We start from the raw sequence: 15,533 nt of genomic DNA on the forward strand, positions 1-15,533 counted from the left end.
CTCAACTCCGAAAAAAATTGTTTCCAAGCTGTTGGCCACTTGAAATTGGAGCTCCCACGGAGTGAACATGAGGTGGTATTTCCAGATTTGCTTGGGATCTTTTGTTCAGAGTTTTGGGTGACGCTTGGGAGGATTTAGGTTTGCTCCTCATGGACTTAGTTGTTCCCAGAGTTGCTTCTCTTTGTATTTGGGATACCTGCAGTGGTTTCAACGTCAGTACTTGTCGAGGTCTAAAAACTGCTGAGAGATCTGCCCAGTGGTATTGCTGTGAATCGTGTGGATACTCTTGTGTGTTCCTAGCAAGGAAGGAGAAAGGGCACAAAACTTTGGTGGTTTTGGGTGTCTACCAGAAGATTTTTCTTTCTAGACTGTGGAGGCACCTTTGGTTTTCAGAGCAGCTGTAAGTGCTGGTCAGGGTGGTGATTTGCATGTCTATGCAAGGTACCACGAGGGATTTCCTCAGCTGGAAACTTAGTGAGGAAAATACTGCCAGGGGCAAGCTCAATAATGTCAGTTTTGTGTTAGTTTAACATAGAAATGGGCAAAGGGTGTTTTCACTTAGTCACTGAGATACCATGTTTTCAGTTTGGGCTGATGTCTCAGCACTTGGACTTCCAGAGGTGAAGTGCAGCACTGCCACCAGAGATCAGTCTGAGTGCCTGACTCTGAGACACAACAGAGAAGAGCCTGGGAAAAGCAGCTTTACTCAGGGAATCTGTGTGCCCTGGAAATCCAGTTGTGGAGCGTTCCTTGAAAATAAGAAGGAAAAGGATAGGAAACTGTAGAAAGTGTTTTCCTTGATTATTTTTGTGGAGAATTTCTGTTACACGTAATTCGATTAATTATTTCCACCTAGGTTTTCCAGCCTTCCATAGCTGTGGATTAGTTCCATGTTAATAAAGCAGCTCATAATTAGTTAATGCTGTCTCGCCATTTGTGGCTGTTCATTTTGTTTCTGACAGTGACTTCAGTGCATGTGTAGCACTGCTTATATTGCAGGGACTTGCTTATGGAGTAATGGCAGGGTTGCTCCCAGGGACGGTCCAGGAAGGCACTGCAGCTCCTGGATGAACTGGGGAAGTTCGGAGCAGGTGTTGGTTAGTCCTGGAATCTTGGTGTACACACGCTGTAATTTAACGTGTAGGACAAACGTGCCCAGAGATGGAATCCCTGGCGGTGTCACCACACAGAACCTATCAGAGGTCACAGTGTTTGGTGTGAGCAGCAAATCTTCACCGTGTGTGTGAGCTGGAGAGTGGAAGTTGCAGGGAGAGATGGAAGCACGATGTTTGTTCGGCTCTGGGCTGTCATGTGAGAGCCTCTTGTGATGGCTGGCTGGGAAAAGTCAGCATTTGCTAAACAAATGCACTGGGGCTGATTCCTTGAAGTGCTGCTGTTTCTGAGGTGCTCTGTGTGTTTGAATCACTGTGCTGAGCTTTTGATCTCAGACACAGGCACCTCTGGTTCTGGTGCTGCAGGGAAGTGGCGTGACTGGCAAAGAGGGGATGTCCTGGCAAAGAGGGCTGGACTGGTCAGTCTGGATCCTTTACCGGGGCATGTTTGTACCTGGTGTTCCCTTGGAGAGGAGCTCTTGGTAACAGCTGGACTAGGTTGGGTTTCCTGTTTAATTGTTGCTTACACAGTTGTAACTGTAGTGAAGGCTTCAGTGCTCACACTGCTTGTGCTCCCTGTCCCCCTTCCATGAGGATTCCCGAGTTTTGTGCCAACACTTCCACTTGCCAGTATTTCCCTTAACTTACTGAGTGCAGGTGTGGAAACTGGAAAGAGTCTGATATGTGATTTCAGTGCAATATAGAAAGTTTTACAGAGCAAAATTTATATTTTGTGAGATGGGGCTGGCACATCTGTGTGGGACAATGCAGAGCTCCATTGGTTTAGTGACTGTAGGTTGGTGTCCAGGTGAGATTTTAAGGTCTTCAAAAGTACTTGATTGCCACGTTCTCCAGCAGCATCCAAGAGGATGCACTTTGGGAGGCCTTTGAGCACAGGACATGCACATGGTGACACTTCTCAAACAGTGACTTGTCTCATGGGTTTCCTGGCCTCATGCACTTGGTGTTTCTCCTCTTTTATATGAAATTTGTCCATTTGCTTTTGGAATTCAGGAGAACTTTTGCTTTTTCCAGCACCCCAAGTCAGAGTTTCTCAGTGCAGCTAAGGAGGAGCAGGTAATGCAGAGAGCACACTTCAAACTGGGCTTTTTCCGAATTGTGGACCCTTCCCTTCCTCCTGGGTCCACTCAGCTTCTCACCCAGCAAAAGTAGGGGAAAAAGTTCTAGCTCTGACAGAAATAGATGGAAAGCTGAATGATCAGTGATTTTTCTGTGTTAATCATGATTCTGCATCACTGTGATATCTTTAAGTCACCTCTGTCTGGGCTGCAGATTTATTATAATCTGCTTCACCTGCATGAGAAATTTGTACCACACCTCTGATGGTTTTCTTGCCCTTTTGAAACTCTTACACTGCGTACTTGGAAAAGGGAGCGTCCAGATCTGCACAAAATCCGCGTGGTTTTGGAGGAACTGGGTTAACATAGCAGTAAATTCGCTTCTTTATTTTTATTTTTCATTATTCCATGGTAACCCAGTTGCTCTTCTGGCCACAGATGAGCATTAAGCTGATAGTAGATTTTACAGTGTCACCTGCTATTCTCACAGTGCGTGTTTAGAGACAGAAAACTGCTTAGAGACTCCAAGCTCTTTGAGGGGGTGTCTGATGGTGTTTGAAATTTGCAAATGTATTTCCTGGAAGAGATCTGAGTATTGCTGGAACCGTAGGAAAAGCAGCACTTCTGGGCAGTGGGCAGTGCTTGTGAAACCTGCTCTCCTGGGACAGATCCAGTGAAGCTGTATTCTGCTGGAGAAACAGGAGTTGAGGGATGTTGTCTCAGGGCTGTGGGGGTCCTAGGGGCTGCCGCCACTCTTTTTGTCACCTTGCAAAGTGGTGGCTGGGAAATGGTGGTCCCTGGAGCGGAGGTGAGCTCAGGAGGCTGTTTCACACTGGCTCTGCTCTAAATAAAGCAGCCTGGCCTAGTGGAAGGTGTCCCTGCCCATGCCAGGGGTTTGGAGTCAGGTGGGCTTTGAGGTCCCTTCCAGCCCCAGCCGTTCCATCATCCTGTTGCAGGGAGTAAATCTCCCTGTGGTTCCAGTAAATTGTTTCCAGGCACTTCTAAACCTCTTCCTTCCCTCCTCTTTTCGTGTATGGATCCTGTATTGGCAGTATTTTTATAAACAAAGCCTGAGAAGCAAAGGCAGCTTCCCCCCTCTCTGGTCAAAGGAGAGATTTAATTGATAGAGCTCTGAGAGAGGCTGTGCCTCCCTTCAGGTCGGTGTGTTTGTGTAAACCCTGGGCTGTTTGCTTCTAAATACAGCAAGGAAGGTAATTTTGGGGAAAAAAATAATGATCTCGTTGTAATCAATCTGTGCCAGGCAGAAGGATCGGCGGTGACGCCTCTTGGAAGGTGGTGGTGGTGTTTCCATGGCTTTTGGAGAGCAAACCCCATGGTGCTAGGGTGCTGCTAGAGGAGAGCCAGGATGTGGAAAGCCTTCTAGCATCCCTTTGCTCCACCGAGCGCTCCAAGGGATGCTGGCAGCAGTGCTGCTGCTGTGTCAGAGAGAGCCGGGGCACCAGAGCTCCTGGTCCTGAGTAACCCGGCTGAGTCAGCGCTGAAACCCCAGCCCCAGGCCAAGATTCTTATCGGGGCTGGAGAGCGATTAAAGCTCTGAAAAATGGAGCTCTGTGAATAAAGTTCTGTGGTGACTGTCATTAGTTGTTGCTGCACATCTGGACTTGTGATGGCACAGAAGCACATCTGGAAGGGGCTGGGAGGAGGAAGGTGAACGTTCATGCTGCCACAGAACCATAAGGGGTTGGCAGAGACCTTAAAGATCGTCTTGTTCCACCCCCCTGCACCTTCCACTATCCCGGGTTGCTCCAAGCCCTGTCCAGCCTGGTCTTGAACAGTGCCAGGGATGCATCCACATGCTCCCTGGGCAGCCTGTGCCAGTGTCTCACCACCCTCACAGTAAAACATTTCTTCCTAATACCTAAACTCCCACTCTTTTCAGTGTGAACCCGTTATTCCTCGTCCCCTCACTGCAGTTCCTGATGCAGAGTACCCTCTTCAGCTTCCTCAGAGCCCCTTCAGGTAATGGAATGTTGCTTTGAGGTCTCCAGGTAACCTTCTCTTCTCCAGGCTGGACAGCCTCGGCTTTCTGAGCCTGTCTTTGTAGGGGAGCTGCTCCAGGCCTCCTATCAACAAATCATTCTTGTGGCAGAACTGTAAGATTCTTATGTAAAAAAAGAAAAGAGAAAAAAAGCTTTCTGTTGGGGTAAGAGAAGATCTGGAACTACTTTAGATCCAGGGAAGGCGCCTTGCGAGGGTTAGTGGTTTGCTGAGGCACCAAACCAGGGAGAAACGAGGCACTTTGGCAGGGGCTGCAGCCCCTCAGTGTGTCCTGCAGGAACAGAGGCTCGTCTGGGGCTGTGACAAGGAGGGGACAGCACTCTCAGACCATGGCCCCCCTCTGATCCAGGGATGTGATGAGGATACAGCTGCTGATGCACCAGCCCCCGTGGTTTAGGGAGCCTGTGCTCTCAGGTAGGCTGCGCTAGAAGCAAGCTGAAATAAACAGGCATTAAGTGGTTCCTTGTGCTCCTGTTCCTGAGATTTTCAGAAATCCAGCAGTGACCAGACTCTGAAAATTCTCCTGTCAGACGGGAAGCTTGATGAGGCCAGTGCTGGTTCAATAATGCTGGACAAACCTGCTTGTTTGAGCCCACAGTTCTGCTGGGAACTTCCTGCGGTGCCACCCGCTGTCCTGCCCGTGGCTGCTCTCCCGAGCCCATCCTTGCTCAGTGCCCAGGGACGTGCCAAACCTGGCTCGGTGCCCGTGGCCCCGCTCGCTGTCTGCCAGGCCAGTTCCCGTGGCCGGCGGGCGATCCTGGGGCTCGTGGCATGCTCTGGCTGGCCGTGCCCATCTCTGCTGCAGCTGGGGCCCAGCGGGGCCTGAGGTGCTCCCCAAAACCCGGGCTGAGCCTTGCTGCGACCCGTCTGGCCAAGGCAGCGGGCTCAGGTTCCTCGTGTGTGCGGAGTGGCAGCGGGCACGCGGCCCTGAGCCGCTCCCTGCCTGTGCCAGACGGGAATGTGCCTCTGGAATGATGCTGGGGTGGACTCGCTGTTCCTCGGGACAGAGGTGATCGCCCTTGTCCTGGGAGGCACTGGGAGCAGAAGTTAAACAAACTCGGCTTTGTTTTTCTTTTTAATCTTTTTTTTTTTTTGCCTAAACGAGATAATTCTCTTAGAAAACCCTCTAGACCTCCTGATATCCGAGGCATAGGGAGAGACAGCGTTTCACTTCTTTTAATTTAAGGAGTGTTTTCTTTGAGATGGTGGCAAAAGGACAAATTTACAGAAGAATTGTTGCAGGTGGAGGCCTGGCAGTGACTCGGTGGTCTGCGTGGAGATCAGTGCAAGAGCTACCTGAAAATTACAGTCTGGGGGGAGGTAATTTGAGACAGGACTGCTGTGTCCTGGACAGAATCATGGAATCACAGAGTGATTGGAAGGGACTTTGAAACCCATCTCATTCCACCCCCTGCCATGTGCCACTGTCCTAGGCCACTCCAAGACCCTGGCCTTGTACTCTTCCAGGGATGAGGGAGAAGTAGGAATAGATTAAACTGGCGATGCTGTTGAATGGTTTTGGTGGTGTTCATTCAGTCCAGTTTCTTTGGGAAACTTTCACTGTTCACACTCATATTTTCATTCTTGTGCTGGGAAAATGAGGACAGGGAGATCTGGTAACTCCACTCCAAATCCTTCTTGTCTACAGCTGAGATGGCTTATGCTACAACAGTACCTGCTGGTTTTAATGAAAATAAATTATGTTAGTATCTTGCTAATGCCTGGTCTAAGCTGACCCAGCTCTGTTTAACAGGATGTGCTGATTAATGGGACTGGAACATCTTGAACATTCGGGATGGCAGAGACCTGCAGGGATTAGAAGTGACATTTAAGTGATTTTCTCTCGAATTTGACGCGTAACATGGAATGTGTTCCAGGTCTCTAAGAATGCAAGATGGGCAGAGAGGAACTTGGAGAGTGGTGATGCTGAGACACTTGGGCTGCAGAGAAACAGCCAATTAAAGGGGGTTTTTAATGAAGCACAGCAAGGAAGGGACTGTGTTCAGCAGTGCCCAGGCATTTTCCTGCACATCAGGGAAATAACTTTAGAAAGCCCATCCTGAGCAACTGTGCCGGTGCTGGAAGTCTCAGACCTGGTTTTGCTTCTTGGAAAGGAGCACTCAAATCTGAGTGTGCTAAGAGCTCTTCCAGGAATAGCCAGCACTGCCTGAAATGCTGTGGCACAGCTGCACTGTGGACAGATGCTCCTTGTGCAAGGCAGGAGCAGTCCCCATGGCAGCTCCCATTGCAGCTCCCAGGAGCCATCCCCCGCCCCAGCGGTGCTGCAGGGCACCACTCCTTGGGAGCTGCTGCCAGAGCAGTTTGGGGTGAGCAGAGTCAGCTGGATCCGTGGGGATGGGCTGGAGCTGGCTGCTGCCAGCTGGGTGACCTCACCCCAGCGCTGGGTGATGCCTGGCCAGGCAGGAGGAGCTCCCCTGAGTACCCAGGAGGGCCGGGCTGCTGGTTTTATGGTGTTTTACGGTGCAAAGAAGGGAAATCACCTGTGGCAGTGGGGGTACTCTGCATAAAGAACACACCTGGGTTCAATCTGGGCCAGCAGCGTTGGCTGGGTGCTCATGCCAGTGGCACAGCAGAATCCCTGAGACAACCTGCCTGTAAAACAGGGATGCTCAGGAATCCCAGAATGGTGTGGGTGGAAGGGAACCTCAAAGGCCATCCTATTCCATCCCCTGCCATGGGTCGGGACACCTTTCACTCTCCTAGGTTTCTCCAAGCCCAGTGCAGCCTGGCCTTGGACGCTGCCAAGGACAGGAGATACAGGATGTCACTTGGTATAGTGCAAAAAAAACCTCTGCCCCCCCAAAACTGAACTTGAGCAAGTTCTTTCAGTGTAAGGGTGGCTGGTTAGGTCAGCATGGGTCTCAGGTGGGGTTTCTCCAAACCAGGGTATCTACTGCTTCTATACTTCCATATTTTGGGGGGCCGGGGCCAGGGGTTGCTGACTCTGTGGGTGATTTCCCCTCTGTTCTCTCTCCCTCCCTCTATTAGACAGCTTCAAAATAATTGGGAATAGTGGGTTTTTTTTTCCCCTGGGGCAGTATGGAGCTGCTTCTTAGTAATCTGCTGGAGGCTTGGGTAGAGTAGGAGTGGAATTGATTGTGTGGGTTTTTTTCCTTCCTGCTCCAAGACCACTTCTTGGCACTGAGGAATTTTTCTTTAGACTTCTTTGGGGAACAGATGCGTGAAGTACAGTTACCACTCATGCATATGGCTTTTAAAATATGGAAGCTGTTGGACTGAAGTGGCTTCATATGGTGCTGTTGGAGGATGAGAATTAACATGGAATTTTGGGTTTCTGAGACGTGAATGTGTTGTTGGAAAGTTGTTTTCTTTAATTGTTTTTTTTTAAATAATGTTAAGTATTAATTTGCATCTTTATGGTTATTAATCAAAGTAACATTTACAACTCTGAGAATTACTCTCTCTGCAGCCCTTAATGCCTAAAATAGCATTGTAGTTTAATCTCAGGGATAAATAGGTTATATAATGTACAATTTAAATGGCTGTTAATCTTCATTTGCTAACGCAGACATCTTTTTCTTTAATTGCAGGTTCTCATTTTAAAAGCTATTGGAAGACACTCTGCCACCCTCTTGGATTACTTCCCATATGACTCAGCATGTCACTGTGCCCTGGATTTTACAAGGTGGCCATGATTTAATCCCCACTTCCCACTCCTATGTATTGGTGAAGCACTGGAGCTCTTTTGAGCTGCTGTTACTCCCGTGGGAACTGATCTATCTCCAATCCCTTCTCCCAAGGACTAGACATTGCCAGCAATGAGCTCCCAAAGCCATCCAGGTAAGGCTAAGGCCACTTGGAGTCCCAGCAGTGACCCCAAAGCACAGTTTGTTGCATGAACACACCTTTCAATTATGCTGAAATGGTCATCCAGACCCCCTCCCTTTCCTGCTTCGTCTGAAACCTGGTGTGAAGGTGGAAAGTGCTGTTGGTGTTACAAGGAAGTTTTACCGTTTCAGACTTCTGATTGTTCTAAAATTTGGGTTTCTAATCATTGCATCAGTGAAAATTGGTCTTTTCTGAGTCGTTAATCAGATATTTAATTTGTTAAATCTGTGCTGATGAGACTTAACGATATGGAGTGTACTTCCAAGGAATGGGCATGGTTCTGCTGGTGCCTTTATTGATGTTGAAGAAAACTGTTGGACTTTTTAACAGGAAGGAATAGTTTTGCTGGAACAAAAGTCAATTGATCCACCTCAATGCTGTCTGGGGGATTATCCCTAATGTGTCTTGTAATTTGAGGCATGATTCATCACTACTGAATTGTGCATTTCTCGTCTGTCAGAAGAATCTGTAGCTGCTCAGTTACCTGCTTCCCAGCTTAAAGGTGCCTCACACATTTGTTTTTAGGGAGTCTGTGGCAACTTTTGTGTTAGGCAGAGCTTTGTAAGAGGAATTTTAATTGTGCTTGGGCTGTTTCAGTTTATGGTACAGAACTGGCTGCTGGGAAGCAAATAATCCAACTACAACAAGGCACGTGGAAGGACTTAATTCACTCTGCCTCTGAGAGATTACTCTGTGACTTCAGTTTAATCAGGCTGAGGTTAACAATTAAGGCTGAAGTGCTAAAAGCCAGAGAACAGCTCCTAAGATTTAAGGAACTGCTTGTTTGTGGGGGAAGAAATCCTGCAATAAATAGAGGTGCTGGAGTCTACAGGCAGCTGGGGTAGACCTGACCCTCTCCTCACGACTGAAATGAGTTTAGGAGTCTCTAAAATCATCAGAATTATCAAAAAAAAAAAAAAAAACCAAACCAAACCAAAACAAAAAAAACAACCTGGCCCCTTCTTCCATAATGTAGCAGTCTTAGATTTGGAAATTTGTTGGTACTATGAGGAGTTGAGAAATCTGTGTTTGTATGAATGCAGGTGTTTACTGGAGACACAAATGCAGAGTGATCTTTTTAAGGAGCTCTGTTCTTCAGATAACACGTAATTGTTGTTTCAGTGTTTTCATGACTCAGGAGTGAGGCTGGGAGCTGTGGCTGCTTGCTTTTCTCCCGTTGTGGTGGTGGGACACCTTAAACACCCACCTGCAGTCCCAACCCAGTGGTGGGTATTTCTTGGCTTCTTAAGGAGCTGCTCTCCAGAGGTTTGGGGAGTGGTGATGTCCTTTCTGGTTGGGCTATATGATGCTGGTTTGCCTTGCTTCCTTTCATAATGCATCACTTGCTTCTCCTGCCTCTTTCTGCTGCTTTGGCTCAGCGTTCCTGTAGATCCAAAAATCAGCTTGAGCTTTGTTTTTCTAACAACCCTGTCTAGAATGGTGCTGAGAATAGTGGTCTGATCAAAACGCAGGGTGTGGCAGCAGGGCGGGATGGTGTTGGATTCCCATGTGCCCTTCCTGGATGCTGGGTTCTTACTCTGGTTGTACTTCCAAGGGTTGGGTTGGAATTCTGCACTGTTTCCTGGTGGCTTTTCACCCCCGGTGTTCTTGTTGCTCGTTTCTCTTTCAAGAGTCAGTTGTATAATAAGGAGCAGAAATATTTCTCAAGCCTTGCCAAAGATGACATCTGGACTTCTCATGTCAGTTATCGTAGCCATGTTGATTATACAGCTACAGGTAATTATTCCTAATGATGGGCATTGTTTAAGGGAAGGCTCTGGCTTAACTCAAGAGCCTATTAAGCCTTGCTTCAGTGGGTTCAAGCTTTCTTCTCTAATCTTCTCCAAGGCCAGCACTAATGGGATGTTTTAGGAGCCGTGCCATGAAATTGTTGCGGCATAGATGAATGGAAGTGGTTTGGGTTGGGTTTTTTTCTGTGCTTTTTTTTATTTTTCATTTCACTCCCCAAAGCCTTTGTTAGAAGTGTTGGGCACTGAGAGCTTCTCGCCGAACAAGGTAGAAAAATATGGAGAAGATTTAAGTTAGCTAAGAAAAGTGTGACTTCTTCCCCCATCACTGCCTCCTCTTTTGCTGTGTTTTGGACTCAGATTCTGTAGGGAATAAGAAATAGCTTTTGGAGAAAAAGAATACCCAGGTGGGAGAAAACTTCCTGGGAGGCATCACGTGGCCTTTGGCTTTTGGCAGAGGAGTCTTGCTGCCTCTTCCAGCACTGGAACAAAGCTGGAAAAAAAGACGCTGGAATTGTGCTGTGAAGGCTCAAGTTGCTGCGAAGTATAATTAAGACAATTAGGCTAATTAAGATAACATTTAGGATTATGACAAAGCTTGGGGGGGCGGGGGAAAGCATGTTTAGTTTCACTCCTTAACCTGTTCACATTGGCCACAATTTAAACTTGCCTTACATAACCCATGGTGCTCACCTTACCCAGGCTGACTGGGTTGTGAGTAGGGGTGGGGTATTTTTATAGGTTTGGTTTTTTTTTTTAATGTTTTAGGGTTTTCCCCCCTCTCTTATTTACCTTAAATGATTCCTTGCAGTCGCCTTCTACCTCTCCCCTTAATTTTCAGTGGCTTGAGTTTCACTATCGTTCGCTTCTTTAATCAGTAAAGATTGTTCTGCTGATACTAGTTATACATAAAGATTAGTTTTAAAAAACCAAAACACTTAAAGTTAATCACTCAACTGATTTGTATTTGTTTAAAGTTCACTTTCCTTTGTAAAAGCTGAAAATCTCCATGTTCAATGAAGCATTTTGTTTATGAAATGTTATCCTGCAGGAATTAACCAGTCTGAATGCAAATGCTCCATCCTTTCTTCAGAGCCACTCTTGCAGAGATGCAAATTTCAGCTACATCTTGCAGTGCTGAATGTTTGATAATTAGGAATATTGAAGTTTTGAGAATGAGCTGCCTGGCTGATAGGGGAAAATCTGCAGCAGGGATCATTAGGGCTGAGAGGAGCTCCCTGAGGAGGCAGAGAGCTCCGGGATCACATGGCACCGGGAGAACTAGTTTGGGAGTCACGTACTGTGATTTGCTGGGTAGATAAGGACTTCTGTACGGGGCTTTATCTGCAGCCAGCCACTCTCCTGCCCTGCTCCACAGCTCAGTGAGGCATGGAAAGCCATTTCATGCAGCACACACAGAAGAGCTCTCCCCATGAGCATCTCCCAGCGTTTTGCACCGCCCGATAAATATTTGATGTGTTCTCTTTTTAAAGATTAAGAAGTTTCTGTGGAGATGCATTTCAAGGCGGCTTTAAATGACACTGACCTACTTTCTGGCAGCAATGAGGCTGTCTGGGGAAGTTATCTAGGGGCAGGAGTATAATTTCAAATAAACACAAGGACTATGGGGGTAAGCTCCAGCCCTCCTGTAGCGGGGCTGGGCCAGGGTGGGTACTTGGTGACTGTGGAAGAACATCTGGACATGGTGTATCATGGAGTCATGGAATGGTTTCAGTGGGAAGGAGCCATAAAGCCCACTCCATCCATGGGCAGGGACACTCTCCACTATCCCAGGTTGCTCCAGCCCCGTCCAGCCCGGCCCTGGACACTTCCAGGGAGCCCTGCTTCCCCTTACCAGTCTGGTGCTCTGGTTTTACTGGACTATGCTAGACTGGGAATTCAGAGACGGTTCCCCTGAGCAGCCTGGTCCCCCAGTTTTGGGGGGACTTTGGGATTGACTGTGGGGTAAACTCAGCAACAAGCTCTGGTGAAAAGAGCTGGAAACTCCAGCAGATGGAACTGGCTGTGACTCCATTCACTTTTCTTTCTCCAGCTCACGGCAGAACACTTTTTCCACCTTCATTCCTGTTCTTACCCATGTGGGAGCTGAGCCTGTCCTGGACTTCCTCTAGGAACGGTGTCATTTTGAGGTCCTTGAAAGTTTTAAGTCTGCTCCCACTAAACCTGTGAAGTTTTTACTTTCTGGAGCATCAAATAGTTGGGACTTTCTGTGCAAGGGTTTGATTGTAGCCTCAAAAGAAAAGAATTGTTTTGTGCTTCAGCTTGGGGTTCAAGATGAAGTTCCTGCTAGGTCAGTGTCCCTGCCAAGTACATTCCTCTCATTTCTGCTTTTTCTTTAAATGCAGTTCTTGCACTTAGGAATTCTTTAAAAGCCTGTTTCTAAAGTAAGTTTTTTAGCCTGTGATGTTTCCTGCAGTGCAAAGATGAGAAGCAGGTACTTGTGATGAGAGGCAGAGAACTCTGGATTATTTTGAATGAAGTACAGGGTAGGCAAAGGATATAAAAAATGTTGTACTTTTAAAGTCAGGTGGTTCTGTAACAATGTTTGAGCTGGTCTTTGGGATCTTGTGTCTCACTTGGAAAGGAGACAAACCTTTTTCTGTGAGGTTATTGCATTTTTGTTACTCACTTTTGGTCAACCCCAGTTTGCTCTGTGTCTTATACTTCCCCAAATTCAATTTGTTACTGGAAGAGCAAATAAGCAATGGCAATTACATTTCTTCTTTTAGTGTAGTGTTTAGTATATCTTTTTCATCCTCTGATATCTGTAGAAACTGCCTTTACAGTCAGAGGATAGCTATGAGTGAGTGAACGTGGAGTAGCAGGTGCCTGACTGGAGAATGAACAGTTGTGGAATTGGTAATTCTCCCATCCTTCAGGAAAGGTTTTGCCAGTCCCTTTCTCCTTGTAGCTTGCCATGTACTAGGAATTCCCCCCCACCTGTTATTTGTTTATTTTATTATTTCTATTTAGGCCATTAAGCAGGGAAGGCCTTGACACCTGCACCATTTGAGCTGCCAGGTGGAGTGGTCAAACCACTGAGAAATGGGGCACACAATTTATTCTTCTGCTAAGAAAACTAAAATTAACACATCAGCAGGTCTTTTAAAGGTTTTGTTTCCATAACCAAAATCAAAGTAGTGTTGTTTCATCAGTTCCTGGGAAAATCAGATGCTTTACCTGCAGTGCCCTGGCTTGCTTTGAGGTGCTCAGCAGGGGTTCCCCCTGGGGACTGCTGTCACCCTTTGGCTTGATGGACTGATTTACTCAGGTATGGAAGCAGATTTTTAGCCTTTCAGAAGGATGAGGCTGATATTAAACTTCACACCTATTGAAAAGTGAATTCCATATGGGAATAACTCCAGGTGGGCTTTTCTGAGACCCTTCTGTGTCAGCTGGAAGCCACCCATGGTGGCAGCAGTGCTTGTGGGAGTTTCCAGGAGCCCCTGAGTGTGCTTGGGGTTCAGTGGGGCATTGCTGGTCCTGCTTTGAACCCTGGCAGCACAGGCTTTGCCAGGGAATTCACAGGCCAGGCTTAATCTTCTCCTTGTTTGTAGCTGCCCTGCTCCACTTTGATGTTGCAAGAAACGTTTTGGAAGCTTGAGTTGCCAAGTGTGAGGAGGTTCTGCCAGGATGGCTGGGCAGGGTCAGCCCGGGGAGATAGGAGCCTGACCACAGCTACCTGTGGGTACGTGTGGAAGGGGGAAAGGACGGGTAGGATTGTGACAACAGTCATTAAATACACCCTCTCAACCTCTGCTCATGTGTGATGTGGGGTTTTTTTAGAGTAAATTTTACTTTTATTTGTTGTTCTGCTGTTTCTTGGGGTTTCTTTTCTGTCATTTTGGTTGTACCAAGGGATGAACAATCCCAGCAATGAACAACAACTTCTTTTGCTGACTGGCCTGTGAACAGAACAGAAGCAGAGTGCCTCTCCACCAGGAGAAACTTCCAACCAAGGTAGAGCTGCTTGCAGTGGAGGGGACTGCTGGAAACCCGCTGCGCTCTGTGGGAGGGCTGGGATCAGCGTGTTGGAGAAATCGCAGCCGGATTCAAAGAAATCACTTGTTTTTAAAAAAAAAAAATCAATCCTGACCCTTTCGCTATTCTGGAACCCATGTACTCGCGCTGTTTGTAGCCGTTGTGCTGCCAAACCACATAAATAGCTTTATGGGGCAAATGGTGAAGGGAGCAGGTCTGGTTTGGGAGCTTTGAACTGCCAGCCTTGGCCTCAGGTGCCTGTTTTGTCCTCCGAGGCATCTGCTTGAGGCCGTGTGACCCCACCAGGATCAAAACCACGGAGCACAGGGCGAGGGGCCGTGGGCTCTGCGTGCCCCCCGTGGGCTGTGCTCGCTGTGCTGTGGATTTTGAGTTTTTCTTTAGCAGCTGCTGCTGTCCAGGAGCTCCGGTGTGGTGACTCTTTGTTTGGCCCGTGATCAATAGCCCCGGATCAATGCGGGTGCTCGGCCGCGCGGCCGTGGCCAGCCGGCAAACTGGGAGCAGCTGGGAGATGGGAAACGCTGCTTCGGGTGGGTTATTAGCTCAGAGATCTGAGGGCAGGTGGTTTTTTTGTCTGCTGCTGGAAAGGTGGTTTTGGGAGTTCTGATCAATTGGCAGCTCTTCAGGCAGGAAACCCTTAAAGCCCGGTGATGTTAAAATAATCCATTGAGAATTATATTTTGCTCTTCTGTTTCGGCATTCAAAACTTGCACTTTCTACTCAAACAAGGCTTGACCCTCTCTGTTAACTGTGACCTTTATTTTATGCTGCCTATAAAGAGAAACAGTTTTAAACGTTTTTTTTCACTCCTGATCTAGAAAATGCTTGAGCTGCTCCTGTGGGAAGATATAAAAGCCTGAACTAGACCAACCCTCTCTTCTCTGGTCATAAAATCATCCAAAACAGTAAGAAAGACCATACACCAAACTCCACAAGTCCATCCAAGTACTGAATCCTTGACGTCTGTCACTTCAGGAAAAGTCTCTGAAGCTTCCCAGAGCTTGCTGTATTCTAACTAAGGTGCCAGTGGTCTCACAGAACCTCTGCCAGGGGAAAGCATGTGATTCTCACAGCTTACCAAACCCAGGAGAAGTGCTCTGGCATCTCTTCCCTGCCAGCAGCAAGAATCTGATTGGCATTAGATGGCTTTTTCCCTTCCTTTTTTTCCTTTCCAGCAGGTGCAAGGCCTGTTCTGCAGGCTCGTAACTCTTGACAGGTTTATCGTGATGTCTTCTTGGCAGGTAGGGCTGATGCTATTCCTTCAGCCTGCATTAAAGATTCTTTTCTTTTTCATTTTTTTCCCTTCAAAATGGAGCTCTGTGCAGTAGCTCTTTCAAGGAAGTGATGGGACTGTTGCCCCTGTTTCCTTCTTTTTATCTGGAACTGCAGCAGGTACAGCCAACCTGAAGGGTCACTACACCCTCCCCGCCATCTCCACTCCACCTCCCCCAGATAAACTTGAGACAGGTTGATCTGAGCAACCACAGCACCAAGTCGTGTCGACAGAGGTTTTGGAAAGCTCTGATTTATTCCTCTCATGTATTTTCTTTTTCACAAGGAAAGGCACGCAGGCAGGATCTGCTCGGGCACTGCCTGATTCCTGAATCTTTCTCAAGAAGCTGCTATGTGGAAGTTGCCCTTTGAATTTTTTTCTTCCTTTCCTCTCTCTTCAGTGCTGTTTGTCA

General features: G+C 47.4%; 1 protein-coding gene and 1 long non-coding RNA gene across 11 annotated transcripts in view; one reads left to right on the forward strand and one right to left on the reverse strand.

Annotated features, from left to right (window-relative positions):
- The window catches only part of LOC137477514 (uncharacterized), a 302,567-nt gene that overhangs the window by 123,993 nt on the left and 163,041 nt on the right, over positions 1–15,533 (reverse strand). The window lies entirely within an intron of this gene.
- The window catches only part of HDAC4 (histone deacetylase 4), a 174,345-nt gene that overhangs the window by 17,358 nt on the left and 141,454 nt on the right, over positions 1–15,533 (forward strand). For 7 of the 10 annotated variants that reach the window (XM_068196697.1, XM_068196706.1, XM_068196702.1 and 4 more), the window contains exon 2: positions 7,783–7,877. In XM_068196697.1, coding sequence (XP_068052798.1) covers positions 7,841–7,877 — 37 coding nt within the window. In that variant the 5' untranslated portion in view covers positions 7,783–7,840. Of the gene's footprint in view, positions 1–7,782; positions 8,033–15,533 lie in introns of those variants that run through there. The other 3 variants (XM_068196704.1, XM_068196703.1, XM_068196705.1) reach the window with 2 other exon arrangements.

This window comes from Anomalospiza imberbis, chromosome 7, assembly GCF_031753505.1.
Source record: "Anomalospiza imberbis isolate Cuckoo-Finch-1a 21T00152 chromosome 7, ASM3175350v1, whole genome shotgun sequence".
Lineage (NCBI taxonomy): Eukaryota > Metazoa > Chordata > Aves > Passeriformes > Viduidae > Anomalospiza > Anomalospiza imberbis.